Source organism: Hirundo rustica, chromosome 14 (genome assembly GCF_015227805.2).
Source record: "Hirundo rustica isolate bHirRus1 chromosome 14, bHirRus1.pri.v3, whole genome shotgun sequence".
NCBI lineage: Eukaryota > Metazoa > Chordata > Aves > Passeriformes > Hirundinidae > Hirundo > Hirundo rustica.
Window position 1 is genome coordinate 13,744,360 of NC_053463.1, and position 20,558 is coordinate 13,764,917.

Sequence of the window (20,558 nt, forward strand, 5' to 3'; positions counted from 1 at the left end):
TTAAGTTGGATATAATTATATTTATTTTGCAAGCATCTAAATGAGGGGAGAATATGACACCGAGTTTAATAAAAATTGAAAATATAGGCACTCAATTAGAGGTCAAGACTTTTAAAAATTCTCTTTTATTTAACCAAAATATTGCTATTCCTGATGCATATGAAACACTTTGTCCATTCTGAAGTTTGAAACCTGTGGCAGAATTGTGACTTCCCTTGTACTGACTTCATACTAATGAACTCAGTCAACCGGGTTTCATGTGATTTTCACCATTAAATCAAGGAGGAAAATTTATTACACAAGTTTTAATTTTTCAAGACTGCTGCTTCTCACTTGTGCACTGTGCTCATATCTTTTTTTTTTTTTTTTTTTTTTTTTAAGGGTCATTTGCAGATTAATTTTCTAGCAGTCTAAAAGAACAGGATGTAGAAAAAAAGGGCAGTTGCTTGAAACTCCTGGTTTCTCCTGTTGGAGTAGCAGGGAGCACACAGTGGTACCTGAAAAAAAGCAGGTACAATTAACCTGGGGCAGATGTCCTGGAGAGATGTGGTAGATGGATGCATAAGTAACTTGATCTAAACTTGACTTCAGCTCCCACGCTGCAATTACATTGACAGAGCTAGCCAAGAAATAATAGCGAGGTTTTATTGCAAAAGACTATGATTATTTCTCCGCTGTAAAAGAATATACATACACATATATATAGTCATGTGTGTGTTTCTGTTAAATATCTGTGGCATAATAAGTAAAGATCTCCTCATTCTGTATCTTCTCACTCTCTAGATGTTTCCTTGGGTGAATCCCTGCCTGTCTTTAAGATAACAAGAAGACATGCTGACATTTGAGGGCAGTGTTCATTGTGCATAAAGTGGAACATGTACAGCACATTAAGTGCAGAGATTTACAGATAACAGAAATTAGCAGAAAATGCTTCTTATTACCAGTAGAGAAAAGCTGTATTTGAAATGACAGCCAGATGCTTGTTTACTGTGATTGTAATGTAATGGTAATATTCAGTTCTGTGGGCATGGCAGCCACTTGAGGATGTGGGCAGTCTGGGGACACATCAACCCCAGCCTCTTTTCTTTTATTTTTACTTTTTCTGAAGTAAAATTATGAACTCCTGCTCACAGTGCCAGCCAGTAAGAAGTAACATAAAAATGGTAGCTGTTAAATGACAGGGTTTGGCTTTTGGTGGAGGGAGTGATAGGATATAAGTGATTTGCTAGATGTAGTAGAAAAAAGTAAAATCTTTGTGGTATCATTAGATTATCATTCACAAGTACTTCTATTTCAAATTTCTCAACATTTCCTTCAGCACTAGAGGCTTTTAAGCATCTGTTGATATTGTATGATGATCTTAATGAGATAGAAAAACAAGTGTTTTCTGCATAGGAATGAGTTCAGAATATTTTTTGTCCCATTTGGAATGAAGTTTGAATTACAATATAGTCCTTATGTAGATATCTTTGTCCAGCTGTGTAACACTTGAGATTTACTTTAGCTGTAAGTTTGAGACTAAAAGTGAAAGACGTAAAAGAGAAAAGGGAATAAAAAATGAAGGGATTAAAAAATACCAACACACTTCATCCTACAACAGAACAAAAAACAAGGAAGGTCAATAAAGAGTCTAATTGCTAATTCATTCAGAAATTGAAGTTTTGTGGGTTTTTTTAACTGAAATGGCTAAAACTAATAACTAACAGTTCATTAGGGCAATTTTACTAGTATTCGTATCTCTTTTAATTGGTTTTAGCCTTTCCCTTTGTGTGGAGCTATTAAAAAAATTAAGGGAGAGAATATTAAGAGAGACAGATTTATATTAACTTATGGTTTGCACCATTTTAATTAGGCCAAAGCAATAAAGACTCTCCACACATTCTGAGGTCTGGATGATGAATGGCTCTCTTCCACTGATGAATCACAGTGTCATGTTTCAATCTTTGAGCTGCTGTTTAAATATGAAAATATGAATTTCTACAGTTGGGAACTATTCTCGAATGATTTCCTCTTTCTCAGGCATATGCGTGCAAATGCATTTGAAAAAAAATTAAAGAAGTTTTTCTTCTTGGTGGGAGGAAGATTGAAGTGGCTGAATTAGAGAAAATGTTTTTAAGGTGGCGTTGATTTGGAAATAAATAAAATATATGCATATGTGTGTCCAAATACATTTACTCAGGTACTTCAGGTATGTGGTATTACTGGAATCAACTACTACTCTGGTAGTTCTCCAGAAAATTGATCATTAATCATGTGTAGTAAAGTTACAGTGAAAACTCAGCAATTTGCAGCTGTGCTATTTCCCTAATGCAAGGTTAAATATGTGGTGGATAAGTAAGTGCTAGTTTTACTGAAGTGAGGGTTGTAATTATCACCAATTGATCTTTCCTTAATGGCTTAATTTGTTATTTGTTTTACTTGATTTGGTACAAATCTATTGTGAATCAAGGTCATAATGGAAAGATGATGCTTAGGATTTACCATTTTCCATGATCCTCAATATTTCTCATTTTAGGCCTTAATTTTTCCATTTTGGTCCATTTTATTGCCTTGAGAAATATGTGAAATAGCAATCTGAAAGTGGGCAAGCAATGATATACCTCTGATTCACATCCACACAGGCATTAAAGTTTCTCTAGTGAGCTGCAGGATCTAAAAATAGAATTGGTAAAGACTTGTATGATTGCTGAGTGTATTCCTAGGGGAAGCTGAAGTTGCTCAAGGAAGAAATATCGCTCCTCTTCCACTTAGGAGCACTGAGAGAAACAAATCCCATGAAGTTACCTTCCCTAAACTCACAATTCACGTATCATTCGCAAGGGAAAAAGCACCACCAAAATAAAATAAGTATTACTTTCTATGGCACACAGCTACATTGTTGGTCTGAAAGTTTTATTAACAACTCACATTTATATATTTTTATGGTACTTTTAAAATAGTGAATTATGAACGATTGAAAAATACCCTCCAGCTTAATTGAGAACCATTATGTCTAGTAATTGCCAGTGATTTCAGAAACAGCCGTTGTTCTCTGGCCTATTAACATAATTTGAATTTTTTATTGCACTTCATAATTATCTGTTGGAGTTAAAAAACAGGCCCATTTACTGGAGTGTTTAAGAACAAAAGCACCGAATGGGCTGGATTGTGATGTATTATTTCTATTAACCAACCTTGCTGGAACCATTTTGTTCATCAGTTTTTGATGGGGTCGTGACTTCTGATAGAAGAGGAGGGCGAGTTCTCTAGTTTTCATTTCACTAAGTGTAGGTAAAACAGCATCTTTAAAAATTGTCTTTGACTCTTTCTTATATATCTACTCCATTTAGTCCTCAATCCCACTTTTATATGATCTCCATGAGAGCTGAGAGAAGCATTATTTCAGCCTTACACACTTAACAAATTTCATCTGTTCACCATGGCAAGTTAGCAAGGACAGAAGGAACTTGGCCCCTTTTTAGCTGAAAATAGTTTTAGATCAAAACTTTTTTTACAAATCTGTGATTTGTAGTGAAAACAAGCTTCTTATCTATCACCCTTCTATGTACTGCAATAAAATAAATCATTGAAACCTGCTGTGTTATCGTGTGTTGGGAAAACCAGTGATAACATGCAGCATGCTCTCCTTTGTGATTGTAAAAACCTGCTCTGACAGGAAGATCTCCTAGTTGTTCCTATTTCTGTCAGCATTCTTTGTAGAAATCGTTTTAAGCTGGTTTTTCTTTCTTGAGCCATTAGACCTCATGCCTTCAGGTAATCTTCTCAATTAGTCCCTGGGGCTGTAAAGAGACAGGGAAGTGAAGTTCTCTTAGCAGCTAAAATTGCAGGTTCTTGTTAAAATTAAGGTTTTAAGCAATTTGGTATTGGAGGGGGAAAAAAAAAAAAAAAGGAGGGTAGGAACAAATAAAAGTCCTGGACTTTTTTCTAATGGTAAGGATGGTGAAATATGTGATCACCTTTTCAGAGAGAATGGTAATTAACTCTGTAACCCTCTGGCAGTGAACACTGCTTCTCTATATTGAGCCTCTCTGTCTTACTAACTCCTTCTACATTCCCCTAAAATTCATCAAACCTTGTGTTCAGCCTTTGTAGGGCCCCAGTGGAAAGTCTGAGAAGATCTGGAGGACAGAGGACAAGGGTCTGGGCAGGGAGGGGACAGGCTGTGAATGGCTCTGGCCTGAGCCGGTTGCTTATTTAGGGCATTCAGTTAATAAATAACTCCACCCATCCCCTATTGCTTCCTTGTGTGGCAGAACCAGCTTTTATATTCATAGTCAGAAAGCAGATACCAGAAAATTGGTACAACTTGTTGGGGAAGAATCCTGCTGGTGAAAAGACAGGGTTTGCTGTGAGCCAAGAGAAACACTCCTCAGGAGGTGTAGGGAGTTGTTTGTTGTGTTTGAGTTTATTTTGGAGGAAATGCTTTCCCAATAATTTGACTGACCAGCTGTAAACCTGAATTCCAGACATGAGCTTTCTGCAAACTCTTGAGTAGCATCCATGTAGCTGAGGGGACTGTAAAAATCTGGCAAAATTTAGATTTCAAGAAGCCCAAAGCTTTCAGAAGATTTTTTTTTTTTTTTTTCTAGGTATGTTTTAGATAGGTGCAGTGGAATGAAAGGGAATTTTTTTTGATATGTAAGTAATCTCCTATCGTTGAAAATTCTAAAATAAGTGTAATATAAGTGTGGTTCTTCGTGCTTTAGTGTAGGAGGCATCTTTTGGAAGACGGCAGGAAAATCACCCTTAATTAAAACTGGGAGTCTGGATTTATTATACTACTTCTATGATAGTTTTTACTCCGGGCTTCTGACTTGTTATTGAATCAGATTTTACATCATATCGGTATAAATCAGGCTGACTGGTTCTGCCTTGCAGGACATACTTTTTAATGCTTCCAACTTGCTGGTTTGTTGGTTTTGGTTTGGGGTTTTTTTTCTTCGTTCCTTTGCTTTGGTTGTTTTTTGTTTGTTTGCTTGCTTGTTTAGTGATATCAATGTCAAGTAAAACATTTAACTTCTTTCTCGTGAGTAATGAGAATTTTTTCTGAAAATAACTCAATGATTGACTCTTGGTGGTGTTGGGACCCCAGAAATCCCAGTGTGCAAACGCAGATATTTGTGTGTGTGTGCCTATATTTGTATGTGTTTATATAACATCCATATAGGTGGTCTACCCCTAAATCTTACATATTAACTGAAACTGGGGATTTTTTTTTTCCACCTATTACTTTCAGGAGAGTAAAAGAAGGTCCTTAAATTGGGGCCTGCCTGAGAAGGGTTACCTACAGTCGCCCCTTGGGGAGGATAAACAACAGAGGTTTTTCCTTCCTAAGAGACTAGTACTCCAAACCATTTAATATTTATTATTTTATAATTAACCTGGAGATCTGGGGAATTCTTTACCTAAAAGATGGTGAAATGCATCCCATTTAAACTGTAGCATTTGTTATGCTGGCATAATGTAAGGATTTTTTAAATAGACTGCTGAGGATGGGACTGATGATTGTACATGCCTTGTAATACACTTGTTTTATTTTTCACTCAGTTTCTGACTGTGTTTCAGGCATTTTGTCTATTTCCTTTTGTGTGCTGTAGATCAAGAAGCTATTAGATCTCGTAAAAAAGTACAAGCAAATGACCAGGGATCTTCTTGTCATTAAATTTTACAAGGTATTAATTACAGACAATTTTGGGAGTTGTTGCACATTTATAAGTTGTTGACCAGAGAAGAAACTGAGGATTTTTTTTTTTTTTTTCTCTTTCAATGGCTATTCATTTTGTAGCATAAAGAGAGTGAAGTATGTACTCTCTTATGTGTATATATATAATATCTATAAAATTAAATATATTCTATATATGCTAACATGTATATGTGATTGATCTTGTGAGGTTTTGAATGTCTGGTACTTTTGTATCTTTTAGAATTAAGGGCAGGACTGGATGATCTTTCTAATAACAGTAACATAGTCACTTTCTTTCTCTTTGTTATTAAAGGAGTATGTCCTGTGTTACCCCTTAGAGATTACTACTTCGGGGGTCTTAGGGCTTGGTCTGACTGGCATTTTCTTTTGTTGCTCTTGCACATTGTTGGATTTAGCATATGGGGATGTAATAAATAATGGTGTTAAACTTCATAAATCGATGCCAGTCTCTGTAGTTATAACACCTCAATGTAGTTGTAGCACCTAGCAGGCATTTAATGGCTGGTCTAGCTCAGAAGGGAGCAGTTCTGTGTGCCACTGGTGTGAATTGTGGGGTTAATTCTGCAGCCCGTGGTGAACCTAAAACCAGCATTGAGCACAGGAGGAAGGTTTTGTGGGTGTTGTTTGGAAAACCAAGTTACTGTGCAGAAGCAAATTCAAAGTTTTAAAAATTTCAAGTGTTGCATACTGTAAGTGCATATTGTTTCAGTTGTATACCCATAAAATGATGTAGTCCAAAGGATGTTCATTGTGCTCTATTTCTCTGCCTCGCTGCTTACAGGTGATGCCAAGGTAGTGCCAAAATTCGATGTGATGTGACCTGGGGTTGTTCTGCCCTTGTTTCATCAGGATGTGAGAGGGAAGCTGTTGGTGTGTTTAACATGGGACCAAGTTCTAAGCTGGGAGAATTGATTTTCTTCATATATTTATTTGTAACACACAGCTATAAACACAGTAGTTGAGCTCCCTCTTACCCTAAAATACCAGCATAAATGAATATTTGAAATATTTACCCAGAGTTAAGCAATTCAGACAAGTTAGAAGTTGTTTTTCTGGTGTGGAGAGCTGACTTCAAGAAAGGGTAAAAAAGAAACAATCACAGATTATTTAAGTACTTTTTGGTGTTCTCTGTCTCCATTGATAGCCTGAATTTTTGACAGCAAAAGCATATACAGTTCTATGCAGTTCATCCTCCTTGACTGATTTCTCCATAAGCCTTCAGCTGAGTTTAGTTATGACTTATAGCTTGAGCATGGCATTTGGGAAAAAGAGAAAAAGTAGTATAAATGTAAATGTGAAGAGCTACAGCTCATTCTGTTTTTGAAATTGTTGGTGTGAAAAGAACTCAACAGTGTTTTATTTAAACAAGGTCTGCTTCAACCTTGATTGACTTGCAGTAAATTGCCTGGTACGAGAGGCAAAAGGAAGTGGATAGAAAAATGGCAATCAACACCAAATGTTTCACATATTGATTGACAAGCACCAGAGATGTGCTAGAGTAAGATAAATTGGCTAACAGAGCCCATCTTGACAGCTCCTGAGATGGGAAAATTGTTCCTGTTAATTTGCTGCTGGGACCTTGTCATTTATGGGGATATATATTTGAGTGCCTTCTAATGGTGTAAACAAACTTTGGATTCCTAAGTAGCACATTTCAGCTTCAGTTGCTTTAATTTCTCTCTGTCCATGTATTTCTGGGCTGTAGTTTTAAAGTGCTTTAAGATTGAAAAGATGAGAGAAACTGTCATTATTTTAAAGATCCAGTTTGTGCTGAAATACAGGATGGTACATTCAAGCTATTCTGTAGCCTGTTTGATTTGCAGTGGGGTTTTTGCTTTACCAAAAGGCATGAACAGAGCCCATTTGTTGCAGGGGAAGAACGTGTATCTTTATTCCTTCATTCTGGCAACTCTTAACTGTAACTATAATGAAAAGATTTTTTTACCTTTTTAACACATCTAGTTTTGTGCTTCCAAATGTCTTTTAATTAGGTTACAGGTTATTTTAGTACTGCAGAATCAAGATCCATTTTTCATATAGTGGCCTTTCATGTCTGCAATTTCTTTTCATTAAAAGGAAATTTTAATTTCCTGTATTGGTCTCACGGAGTGCCATTAATTATGGCGATACGCAGCAGTGGTAAAATAATTAATGGTCTGATCACTGTTGTGTTGCAGTCTGCCACTCATGTTTTATTTTGGCTAAATCTTTTCACATAAAGGGAAATTTGACATAAGCCTTCTCACTTAAGAATAAATATTTTCCAGTTTTCATGCAAGCAAAGTGAGCAGATTCCAGTGTCCAGCTAAGGTGTGGTCTACAAACTGTAGTTTATATGCTGCTTCTTTATTTGAGTCAACTTCCCAAACTCTGAACTAGAAATCACCTTTACAAAGACAGAAATATTCCAACTGGATGGGAACAAAATTTTATCTGCTTATTTGTAAGTGATTTGGCAGATTGTGCATAATCCCATGCTGGGGTGCTTTGTGTATTCCTTACCATCTCCAGGGTAGAGCGAGCTCTACCAGAAGACATCAGTGTCACCGAGACACACAAAGCAGTCACACGCAGACAAGAGATTTTCGCAAGGCAGAGGTCCTTCTGATTCCAGCTCACAGCTGAGAGAGCTGAGAGAAGAAGAGAACTCCTTTGTTTATTTTTACTTTTTATACATTTGTGGGTCTAGCAGAAGATTGGCTTTTTGGGGTTTCCACCCCTCAGCCTCAGTGGCCAGACGAATTGTCAGTTACAATTGTTTTCAGGTTAGAAATATGCAAACAAAGGACAGAGAATGAAAAACAAAGGATTTGTTTATATTACATCTGTGGGAAAGGTAGAAAACTGCTCTAATATTGTACAGTAACTAAAAGATCTGACTCCATTTATGAAAATCAAAAGGCTAATAAAGAAACTCAGAAAAATCAGGGTAATACATCAGGGAGATTTTAAAGGGTTAGTTAGACCTAGCTTATCGTAAGTGATTGTATTTCACTTCCCCTTAGATTTGAAACCTCAGGCTGTATTCCTAGACCTGAGCACAGGGGATTATCCTGCATGGAATGAACACAGCAGCCTGGTATCCCCCAGTCTGGCTGGGGAGCTTCTCCCTGTTCAGCAGCTTCTCAGGACTTCAGAACACTGCAGAATCCGTGGCTGTGCTGAAGGCAAAAATAAAATTTGGATTGACTGATGTGGAGGTTTTGCTGTGTTTTGCTGTTAAATGCTGGGATGGTTGTCCAGTCTGGAAGGAGGACATATTACAGGTGTGGTAACTTCTGTAAGGGCACACATAGTTTCAGTGTAAAATATCACAACAGTCTCAAACTTCTGTAGCACCTGGTAAATGTTTAAGGAAAAAGGATAGCTACCTGAAGTGCAGGAAGACAGAGCGGAGTTAAATTCTGATACATTTTTGTGCTTTAAAAAATTCTACCAGCGACAGAGAGAACTGAAAAGTCATATTTTTAGTTTGCTTGTGCACCCAAAACTCCTTCTAAGTCAATATGAGGGGGTAATAAGAAATGCAGGACTGGATGTTGAGAGAAAAAAAAAACAGCTGAAGGAAGGAAAATGTAAATCTCAAGATTATGTAATTTAAGAATAATGGAAGAATAATTCCCATCATCCTGCTGCTGTTCTGACTGCACGTCCCTATCTCCCAGCACTAAAATATAAACTTCTCTAGAGTGAGGCACAGCAGTGGGATAGCACAAATTCAGAAGTGTGCTCACCACACATTTAGAAAGCAAATAGAAACACCATGTTTTAACTGTAGGTGGAACTAAGAAAAGTAGACTTAAATAGCCTGAAGCAGAATTAGCCAGAATATAGCACTGGCACATGATAGAGTAGATTTCAAGCATATTGTTTAAATTGTTTGGCCATTTACACAATGTGGATCATGTGAAGCCTTGTTTTCATTTCTCATTTTTCCTCCAGAAAAGGGAGCTGCTGTTTTAATAGGCTGCAAAGAGTTAACACAAATCCCATAATCATTATCCAACTCCTACCAGTTTGTACTGTGCACCACTCTCACAGAGTTTGTTAAATAATTACAGGTTGGAGTTTTCTCATGTTTGCTCAAGATAGTGTTATTTATCCCACCTATTGGTGATTCCAGGCACTTGAATCTCTAAGTGTTGCAACGTTCTTGGAAATAAATGTCTCTAGTAGACATAAAGCCAACATTCGGGGGGATATGTAGTGGAGGTGGTGTGAGTGGTTGTTTAACAGTATTTAGAATTTCACTAAAATAAGGTGAAGGTAAACAGAAGGTGTTTGGATAGTGGAAACAAGTTTGTAGCCCAACTTAGTCTGAACTCTGAATAAAGAACTAATCAAGTACTTCTAGATTGATCTGAGAGGAAAGATTTCACAGGTTGTGTGCTAATTACCTACCCAGGGCCTAATTATGACCCCTTTGTTAGTGGAATTCCCTGACATGAATGTTTCCCTGATAAGATTGATAAACAGGGAGTTTTCTTTCTTCCCAATTCTTAAAAGCTGCACATATTATTAAGTTACCATAAAGTTCATTCAGATATGGTTGTGGATCTTCCAATAAGTTTCTTCTAAATAAATTCCTAATCTTAGAATGTTATTTTTATCCCACAAGGCAGCTGATAACTTACAATTTAATGTTATTTGCAGTTAGTTATAGTTAGTTCAGTAGAACATTTTTTTTAGGGAAGTTAAATTAATTCTGCTTGGTGTGAGTTTTGCTCCCATGGATTTGTCTCTGTTTTTCCTGGCTGAATCAGAGGTAGGGAGATATCAGAGGAGACATTTTGACTTTATGAGTGATGGGAAAAAATCATTGAAACAAATTACTGTTTTCCAGCTATGAAGGTATCAAACATATGCCAAGTAATCAGCCTGCAAGTGTAATAGGTTCATGAAGGAAAAGGGTTTTCTAATCTTATTCACTGATGTTTTTCCCGAGACAGCAACAGCTTTTATAAAATGAGGCTTGTAACTTCTCATTACAGAATCTAATCTGCCCAGAAGACATTGAACAGCTGCAGAACCCTAACATCTTCTAGCTGTAAATTGCTTTTATTATTTATCTTTGTTTAACTAAAAAAGAAAGGGGCATCAGATGATTTAACAAGACAAGAATTAAGTGACATTAGCTTTTGACAGCAGCAAATTATTCCTTTACATACTGAATTGGTTTAGATAATTCTGAAGTCATGACTGTCTCCTTATTTTTAATATCCAAATTTCATACAACTGATACATTTTGTAGATGGATTGCTTAGAAAAATTAATTTAACTTTAACACTGCAAGTCAGAAGTGATTGATTTCCAAGTTAGTCTCATTCTCCTGCAGAGTTTTTGTGATGATAATATCTTGCATTGGTACAGTGATTACCATATTCAAAGATTACACATGCGCAGTACTGCAGAAAATATTAATCACACACAGAGGTCAAATGGTTTAAGGAAGATAACGAAGCTTAAACAAGCTTCTGGAATGGATCTGTAATAAAAAAAAAAGAGATCAGGACTTGCTGGTGGTTCTTCATCTTTCCCTTTTCTATTATCTACAGTTCTCAGACTGTATTCCTGGTTGTGCAGTAAATGGTTTTACTTCAGAGGAGAGGGAGAAGAAATATATTAAATATGATTACAGTTCAATGGTTTGTTCTTTTGGTTTTTGTAAAATAAATAATTTAAAAATATTTCATAACAAGTGTTGAGAAAACCAAGCAAGATGTTGAGACTTACTAATTTTGTTAAGTGGGAAAAACACTACCTGTGGTACTGAATTGCCTTTGCTGAGTCACTGTTGTATAAATCACAGGTGGTGACTTACTGTGTCTAAATCTCTTCTACTGTTTGCTTTTAGTTGTCTCAGAGCCATTCTCTCTTTTCCTGGTATGATGTGATGGTATCAGCCACATCCTTAGCATCCCTTACTGTCTGATGTGATGCAGAAAAATTCCTAAACCCATCAGAAAACTGGTCTGGGCTTTGAGAAGGGCCTTGTTTTCTCCTTTGACTTTTGTGAAATAGACTCTGTGAAAAATCTTTTTCTTAGCTTGGCCGGTTTTGTGCCTGTTTGCTCTCGGAGATAGGAGCTTCAGGAGGGCTGGGAATACCTTTCATCAGCGATAATGCTCTGTCACCCAAATCCTGATTTATATCTTTATCCTTGCACTTTTGAATCCTGTTTGCCTTAGAAATGAATTGCAGTGGTTTAGGCAAGAGGAAACAACTTGGTGCTGAAGAAAATGACCACAGACTGTTAGATTCCTTTTCCTCTTTTCCATACTTCATTTGGGACTTTAGTTTTTGTCTCTCCCCCTTGAAGCACAGTGTGCAGCCAGGGGTTAGCGAGTGCTCTGCACAGCTGGCCGAGCATCGCTTCTGCCTCCTGGGTACCTCCTGCCTGCTGTCCTGCCTCTCTCCCGGGAGCTGGCAGCACAGGATGCTTGGCTCTAGGGGGAAGAACTTTCTCCCCTGAGCAGAGCTTGCTCTGTCCCTGCTGGGGCTCCGCTGGCCCCCGGTCTGTGGAAACACAAATGCCGGTTTAGCTACAAAAGTCATCCCTGCTGCTCCCCACCTGTGTCACTTAACTGTACTAATTCACCAAGCAGGAAATATTTATGTTCCTTGAGCCAGTTAGGACAATATATATTTAATTTATTAAATAGAATTCTGTTTGAGAGTGCCCAGGCCAGTGGTGAGCAGTGTTGTGCATACATATCAGGAGAAGATTTTTTTTTTTTTTTTTTTTTTTTTTTTTTTTTTCCTTCTGCAGAAGACAATTTTTCTGGGGAAGAAGAAAGAGTCTGCTGAATGTGCTGTACCGCAGGGAAGTTTCACCTTCATCAACTGCCTGCTTAATACTGCAAAAACGTGCATCTTACTTATCTCATTGTTTCCTGACACATTTACCGGCTTTTCTCACTCTTTAAAGTGAACTTAGCAACGCTGACAATGTAGGTGCTTCAGTTTAGGCTGATTTGAAAACGTAGTGTGAATGTGTTAAGTGGAGGAGGGCTGTGAGCTCTTACAGGGTCCTGCCTGTGGCCCTTGTTCTGATTCTGTCCAGCTTTCCTGATGGAAGGGAGCAAAGGAGGCTGAGATCTGATCCTTCTCTTTCATCACCTCTGGTTAATATCCCCCAGTTCCATTGCTAGATCGCCTTCTGTGTATAATTTTGGTATAAATGAGCAACGCAGCAGCTGCCATTAATGATACTGTCCATCATGTAAGTCACTAACATCATTTTATGGGATTTCTTTGCACAGGGTCCTATACTTTGTACTGGTGTAACATGAATATCAGCAGCCTCAATCAGTAAATGTCAAAATCTTAATTGCCAATTAAGTGTTTTACACAGTGTTTCTAATGCCATCAGTTATGGAGAAACAACTCCTGCTTTCACTCTTTGCTTCCTTAGCTTCCTTGAACATTATATTAATGTTCCTTCCTTATCATTAGTACTTGAACGCTGCTACATCTTCCAAAGAGCTGTTTTTTAAAAACACAGTTATCTTAAAGTTTTCCTTCTTTCTGCAATCTAACCTGCCCAGGATTGCACAGCAGACATTGGCTGGTGTGTATCTGGTCTTTATGGCCAGAGCTGTAGAACAAAGAGGCTTTATTGAGAGCAATATATGTGACTAATTTAGCTATTACAGGTCATTTGTGTTTATTGGCTGCTTGACTGGCAGATATCCTTAAAGAACAGAACAGTTATATCATAACCCCTTGATTGTGAAGATTAACAGTTGTTTAAAGTTTTGAAAGCTGATCTTGTTTATAAAAGCCTCTACATATAGGAAGATTTTCTGTCATAAATGTAAGTTATCAATGAAGATGTGCTGCTTAGGTACATGACATTCATGCTGAAAATGCACCGGGTTGAACAGTCTACACAGATGTTTGCTACACATTTCTAATCTTAGAAGAGAGATTCTGCTGATGGAAAAACCTTGAGAATTCCATTACAGGTACAATAAGCTTTAGAGAGATCAGCATTTACCACGCCTGGGGGTCAGGTACTTTCTAAAGACAGGAGTTACTGAAATGAGTAACTTGATTGTGAAATGGCAACACACAGGTTGTGAGCTTCTCTCCTGTCCAAATTAATGGAAAAATAGCTATTTAAGGAGTCTGGATTCATCTTTAGACCTGTTAAAATAATGTATGGTTTTGGATATTATGCATGCCTATCTAGGATTATGTGGACAAATATACTTCAGTTTATAAAAATTGTTAAATTCCAGGGGTTTTTTGGTTCCCTGTTTCCTGTCACGCACCATGGTGTAATATAAAGGCCAAGGCTCTACACACATGTGGGCTTTATTTATCCACAAAACTCTACAGGTCCTTTAAAGGAGAAAGAACAGAGAGTATGAAAAGTGTATCTCAAATATCCTTCAGTAACTGATGAGCAGCTTGCATCTCTTCTTTGATTGTGTCTCTTGTTTATGTATATTCATGCTGAGAATGATTGCAGGCAGTCTTTTTTCCTTTGTGTTTTTTTGTCCTTCTGGTGATGGTGTGGACTTTCAGGCTAATAGCAACTGAAGTATCTCTCTTCCCAATGTGTGATTGAGATGAGCAGGACTCTTCTTCCCTGTCTGAGCTTGAGACATTACCAGCTGTGAGCATGGTCTGATTTATGAATGTAGGTCCTGCAGCAGATTTTAAGCCTTAAGAACTTAAAATGTAGCAGTAATTGAGGAATGGTTTCATAAAAGTTCCTGGGCTGGTGAAGAAATACGAGATTGATTTAAAAGGAAAATGGGATAAAAGTGGTAAGAGGGCCCTTGCAGACTGAGGTGCTGTGTGGTGAGGAAGACCAAAGCAAGCCCAAATCTGAATGAAGAGTTACCACATTTCTTCCTCCACTCTAAAAAGGAAGATGGGTGGGAGGAGAGGAAATTTGGTTTTTTTTCTTCTTGGCTGCTTGTTTTTTGAAAAAATGCCTTACAAATGCTGTATTCAGTATCTGTACAAACCTTTGTCATGCGTGAGTATATGCAGTATGAACATACATATGAACCGCTATTGGGAAAAGAACTGATACAATTCCCTTTTGAAAATGTAATATATCAGCTTTAAGCCTGGTTCCCTTTCTAGCATAAACTATGTTTATGTTTCTTTGACTGCGTAACACAGTTACATTATTGCTGTCACTATAAGTATCCATTACGTGGGATTCTGTCAATGCTCACCTAGATGAAACAACTTATTCAGAGAAGCTTTAATATATTACTATATGAAGACAAATTGGAGAAACTTCTATTATGGTTAAACTTTTGAAAACTGCAGTGTAATAGAATATGATGTTATCATATGTCACAGCATTTCTATAGGCTATAGGGTATTGCAAATCCCATTGAGAAGCAGTGGAAATTTAGAGTATTTTAAAGAGCTGGGAAGTTTCAAAATACGACTGTTGAGGTATCTGTTGGCACGTGAATGGGTCTGACAAAGAGCTCAGGTTTATAGAACCTGCAAAGCTTAGTCTGTTCTTTCAAATGCTGCATTGAACTAATTTGACCAAGATATTCATGTAAGTATGAATCAAACCCCTTATTTCTCACTTAAGAGTGTATAGTAACAAATAAATTATGTGTATCATGCTCTTCATAGCCCAACTGCATCCCCACACTTTGGGACCTTCACAAGCCATTCTCTTGACTGTGCTACTGCATATAGTTACCCTTTCTATTAATTTCCTAAGGCAAGAAAGCTTAATGGTGCCTTTCTCTTCCTGTTCAGTAATTTTTCAATTAATTTCCCACCAAATTTTGCAAAAGGCTGGGTATCCAAAGAGATCCTGCGTGCTTCAGGGGCTGGGAGTGCAGAGACAGGAGATGTTTGTTAAGAGTCCTTCAAAGAGGGTGATGCTGTAGTGGGAGTTTAATGTTTAGTAGATGCAAAAAAATCAACTTTATAGACCAAGAATGTTCCAAGCACAAGAAAAGTCTGAATTAAATTTGGCTGTTTATCAGGCAGCCTAACCAGAGGATGGATTGGCAGTAGGATCTGTGGCTCACAGACGTCTCTGTTTTGCGAGTAGCACATGATTGTGGTCAGATCTTCCGCAGGAGCCAACTTCCCACCAAAATAATGCAACATTTTAATAGCTTCATACCTTCTGGCTCCTCTCACCTACAAACAGAGCTGTAGTCGTTAGACATTTTGCCTTCTCTTCAGGGATTTGGGCTGTATTATTTCATGATGGTAACAACGTCATTAGCATTCCTGACAAAAGAATTCTTAAGGTTTGAGGAGGTGGTGTGGGTTTTTTTTGGTTTTTTTTTTTTTTTTTTTTTTTTTTTTTTTTTTTTTTTTTCATTTCTCAAAGTATTCTGCAAAAATGTACCTAAATTGCTCTAAAATACCATATGTAGTTTCCACAAAAAGATTTTTTTTCCTTCATCTCATACCCTCACACATCCAACAGTTTTATAGTATAGTAATATGTTTCCATATGATACATGCAGTCAATGCAGATTTAGAATTTATAAAGCTGCTTCTTTCAACTTCATAGTGTTGAAGCAGAGCCAGAATATGTGAAAATTAAATGCACACAGTGGGCACGAGTGTCACATTCCTGTCAGGGGTGTGTCAAACCTCAGCCTCTCTGCTTCTTTGCAACACATTGCAAAGAAATAATTAGAAGCTGGTCTTGCTCAATCACTTCCCTGGAATGTTTGGAATATTTGTAGTAGTATTTCATAAGAATAGCATAATCATGAATAATAACAGTAATTATTCCTATCTTCAATATTAGAATTATTTCCTCACAAATGCAAGTCCACAATTAAAATATTCAATGCATATTGAATTTTCTGTAGCATAAAAGATTGCAGATGGGAGTTACTATGGAGTAGCTTAAATCCATTTCTGTCATATAATAACTTGATCATTCAGTCTTATCAATTTATCCAGTGCTGAAAATATAATAACAAATAATCATAAGAGTCACTTGCCTGTGTTCTGGTATTTATTTTATTTCAAAAGTTTTTGAAGGGAAGAAAGTACTTCATGCTATTTGCTGGTACCAGGCAATGCAAAGTTGGTGGTTTTCAGTATCTGTGTGTGTCTTTGGTTGGTTGTTGCATCCTAAATATAATTTATATGTGGGAGTTGTAACTTTTCATTCTCTTGCCTTCCCCCCCCCCCCCAATTGGAATTTCAGGTGTGATTCCGTATATTTGCTTAATGGTACAAACCTTAGGGTAATTCATATAAAGTGAGGGGTCTTTGATTCAAAAAAATGAAGGAATAACTAGTGAGAAAATCAGTGTATATTCTCTGTTACTGTTTCTTTAAGAATGATGGAAATAAAGATACACCATTTTGTGTAGTTTTGCTGTGTTTTAACATTTGTAGCAGATCTCTGCCTTACAGACTTTGGCAGCATCACAAAGGTCATATTTCCTTACATTTAAATTATTCATGAAGAATTTCTTCAATGCACTAGATAAACTTGCAATGGAAAAAAAAAAAAAAAAAAAAAAACCACCAAAAAATACTCAAAACCTGTCTTCATCTGTGTGCCTTTATGGATTGCATTAATGTAAAGTTATGGGAGTTCACAAAAGAATAGGATACATAAGTGTGAACATTTTTGCTGTTGGCTTGATGTCACTGCTTTAGGGGACCAAGGCCATATTGTTTCATACCCATTAAGGATTGGGCTCCAGGGTTGGAGTTAACCTGGCTGGGCAGGAAATTCTGCTCCTATGGCTCCAGTGACGGAAGCAGTGAGAGAGGAAGGACAGCAGAACTGAGAGCTGCCAGCCCAGATTGCAGCTTTAGCCCATCTCTAATGTGGAATAATTGCTTTTCAGCCCTGCTGTCCCCTCTTGTGACATCTCAGTGGGATCTGGGAAGATCCACAGAATTTTAGGAAGAATCTTAGCTTGGAGAAAGCCATTATGGTTGTTTCATGCCTCTGAGGGATTCCTGTGCTGAAGCAATTTTTCTGGTTAAAAAGACAAAAAAAAAAACCCACCAATCAGTGGAGTACTATTATTTTAAGAGATTTACAGATGTGATGTAATTTCAGGAAATGTGATACAAAAGGAACAGGCTGGTAGCAGTGCGGAGATTGAGGGGCTGTGCAGGGCAGTAATGGAGCATCACCATGGACGTTAGCGGGCAATTACTTGGCTGGTGGGGTTTTTTCATTACATTCATTGCTGATCTTTGATCCCTGTGTCCTCTTTCCCAGGTCGTCCCATTCCACCTACATCCTCGTCTAGCCTTCTCCCATCTGCTCAGCTGCCCAGTTCTCATAATCCTCCACCAGTTAGCTGCCAGATGCCATTGCTAGACAGCAACACGTCCCATCAAATCATGGACACCAATCCTGACGAGGAGTTCTCTCCTAATTCATATCTGCTGAGAGCGTGTTCAGGGCCACAGCAGGCTTCCAGCAGTGGTAAGAAAATTGCAAACATATGGAGTTTGTTTGTGACGTGTTTGTGCCAGTTTTATGCGTTCTTTTTTAATGTGCAAATGTGTTCTTGCATCAGCAGAAAATTGAGAGCATCTATGGAAATGGGGTAAAGAAAATCTTACTGGTTTATTTAATGGAAAATTCCTGGGAACACAATCCATCATATATGGTGTTCCTTCATTTTACTATAGAGAGATTTTAGTTTGAAGTATGGTAGAAACTGTGTAAAAAATATTATTGAATTCTTGTCATCAGAGGGACTTATTTTTCAAAGCGGATTTCCTGCTCCTTGTTGCATCTGGTAGGAGAGAAATGTACACACAATGGTTCTTTGTTCTGCATGGGCTAATCTAATCTATCATTTGGTGATGAGGTTCTGTATATAAGAATGCATGTTGCCTCTGCCAGTCTATGTCTGTTCTTGTTTCTGAATCTGTCTGCTTCTATACTTACAATGTCACGTTTAACTAAGATCTGCTATTTTTCAGCAAATTAATTCTTGTCTTTCAGGCCACTGTTTTAAAACATTTGCAGCTCTATCAGTCATGGAGTCTGTTGTGCCTAGGGTTTTCTTTCTTCTTTTTTCCTCTTTTCATTATTTTATTTTAATTTTTATTAGTAGGTGCTGACTTTTCCTTTTGACAGCCAAAAACTGAGGGGGGAAGATGCAATGTCTTTAGAAATATAGACAAATCAAAAGAAGCTATTCTAGCACCTTCTCTTTTTTTATTATAGGTATATGTTGAGTGTCATTTAACTGAACACAATAGGTTTAGCGCTTCTGTGCAGTTTCTGGTCTGCCCAAGGGGTCTCTTTGCTGTAACAAGGCAGCTCTGAGCAGCACTGGAGGTTCTGGGGTGCACACAGCACACCTGAACACCCCTCTTCAGCAGGGACTCGGGGGTCAGCAGGGAGCAGAATCTGAAACAGAACATTTAGAGTGGATATCAGGGATAAATTTTTCCCTAAGCATTGGGTTAGAGCCGGTGGCCCTGGGAGCCTGTCCAGCCTCTGTCCTTGGAGCTTTTTGAGAACACGTTGGCTGAAATGCTGAGCTACTTGCTCTGACCTCAGGGCTGCCTTGGCTTGGCAGGACACTGGCCTGGGCACCTCCTGGGGCTCCTTCCATCAACCCTGCTCCGGTGTGCTAAAATACAGCTGCACAAATAAATCGTAATTCAGAAACTGAGTGTGCTTCCTTGCTCCTCGAGTGTATTGTTATGGAAAATATGATGCCACATTTGAGGGGGTTTGAGAGATTCAGGGTGATCTGGGAGCTGCAGGCCTCAAAAATCTGTAACGGGCAACGCTGCGGGAGCCGTGGCAATGGGAAGGGGTCAGGAAGGGGGTGTGATTTATCTTGGAGTCACTGTGGTTTCCTGCCTTAGAAACATTCAGGAGGTTTTTGCAGGGCTCAGCCATTTCTGAGCAAGGGTGATGCAGCCAACTCAAGGGTCTTTGTGTTTTCAAAAGAGCCTCAGCAAGATCTGTCCCAAAATGCTCTCAAGGAAGCATTTCACCTAGTACAGGGAACGAGGGAAGGTTCCTGCATGGTGAGCAGTTATTTGGAAGACGGTGAGCAGAAGCTGGAGCTCCCCAATGAATTTCCACAGGACATTTAAATGCTCAGAGAAGATGGTGGGGTAGGAAAGCGGGTGAAGGCAGGGTGCTAAGAACGAGATCAGCTTGTGGAGAAATGTAAAGGGTTATTCATGGAAAAAGCAGCTCTGCTCCCTGGGTTGGTGATGGATCATTACCAGTGTGCAGGGAGGAATGCTTGCCTCGTCTCCGAGCTCAGGAACGGGAATGTTCACAGCTGAAGGAAGGAACAGTGAGAGAACACTGCCGAAAGGGTGTGGTGGAACAAGCAGTTGATGAGATTTTAAAGGGAAATAGGAAAAGTAAATGGGAGAGGGATGAAATAAGGAGAAGAAAATCAAGGTCAGGGAATGTGACCTAAAAAAAGAGTCTAGGTGGGTACTTGAGTACTTGGTAATTACAGCCACTGCTGGGACTGAGGGAACCAGCATGGCTTTTCTTAGGAAGCCAAATAAAGGAAGTGGCAGTAAAACAACATCAGAAAATTTGATGGAAGAGCTCTTTATGCTTCATTTTAAATCATAATCACTGTTTCTTTGTATCCTTAAAAGCTTTGTGTTTCACAGTTGTTACCATGGGCTGACCCAAGGAACCTTTTTGGCATCCTCTGATTGGCTTTGCTTCGTTCATTCTACATTTTAACACTTTCTTCCCCCCCACACATCCCATTTATTTCTTTAATAAACAGTCGTATAATATATAAGAACTTTTATTTTCAGGGTATAAGTTGCAGTGTACAATACTTTCATATTTTTTACCCTACACATATGCATAATTGCTTGATCACTGCAGAGTCTTGTGTATCATGAGCTCTTC

At 38.2% G+C, this 20,558-nt stretch overlaps 1 protein-coding gene across 5 annotated transcripts in view; it reads left to right on the plus strand.

Moving 5' to 3' along the window:
- TENM2 (teneurin transmembrane protein 2) overlaps positions 1-20,558 on the plus strand; it is a 1,092,434-nt gene that overhangs the window by 854,756 nt on the left and 217,120 nt on the right. For all 5 annotated transcript variants that reach the window (XM_040078601.2, XM_058422512.1, XM_040078602.2 and 2 more), the window contains one exon: positions 17,916-18,125. In XM_040078601.2, the coding sequence (XP_039934535.1) occupies positions 17,916-18,125 (210 nt within the window). The remainder of the gene's footprint in view (positions 1-17,915; positions 18,126-20,558) is intronic.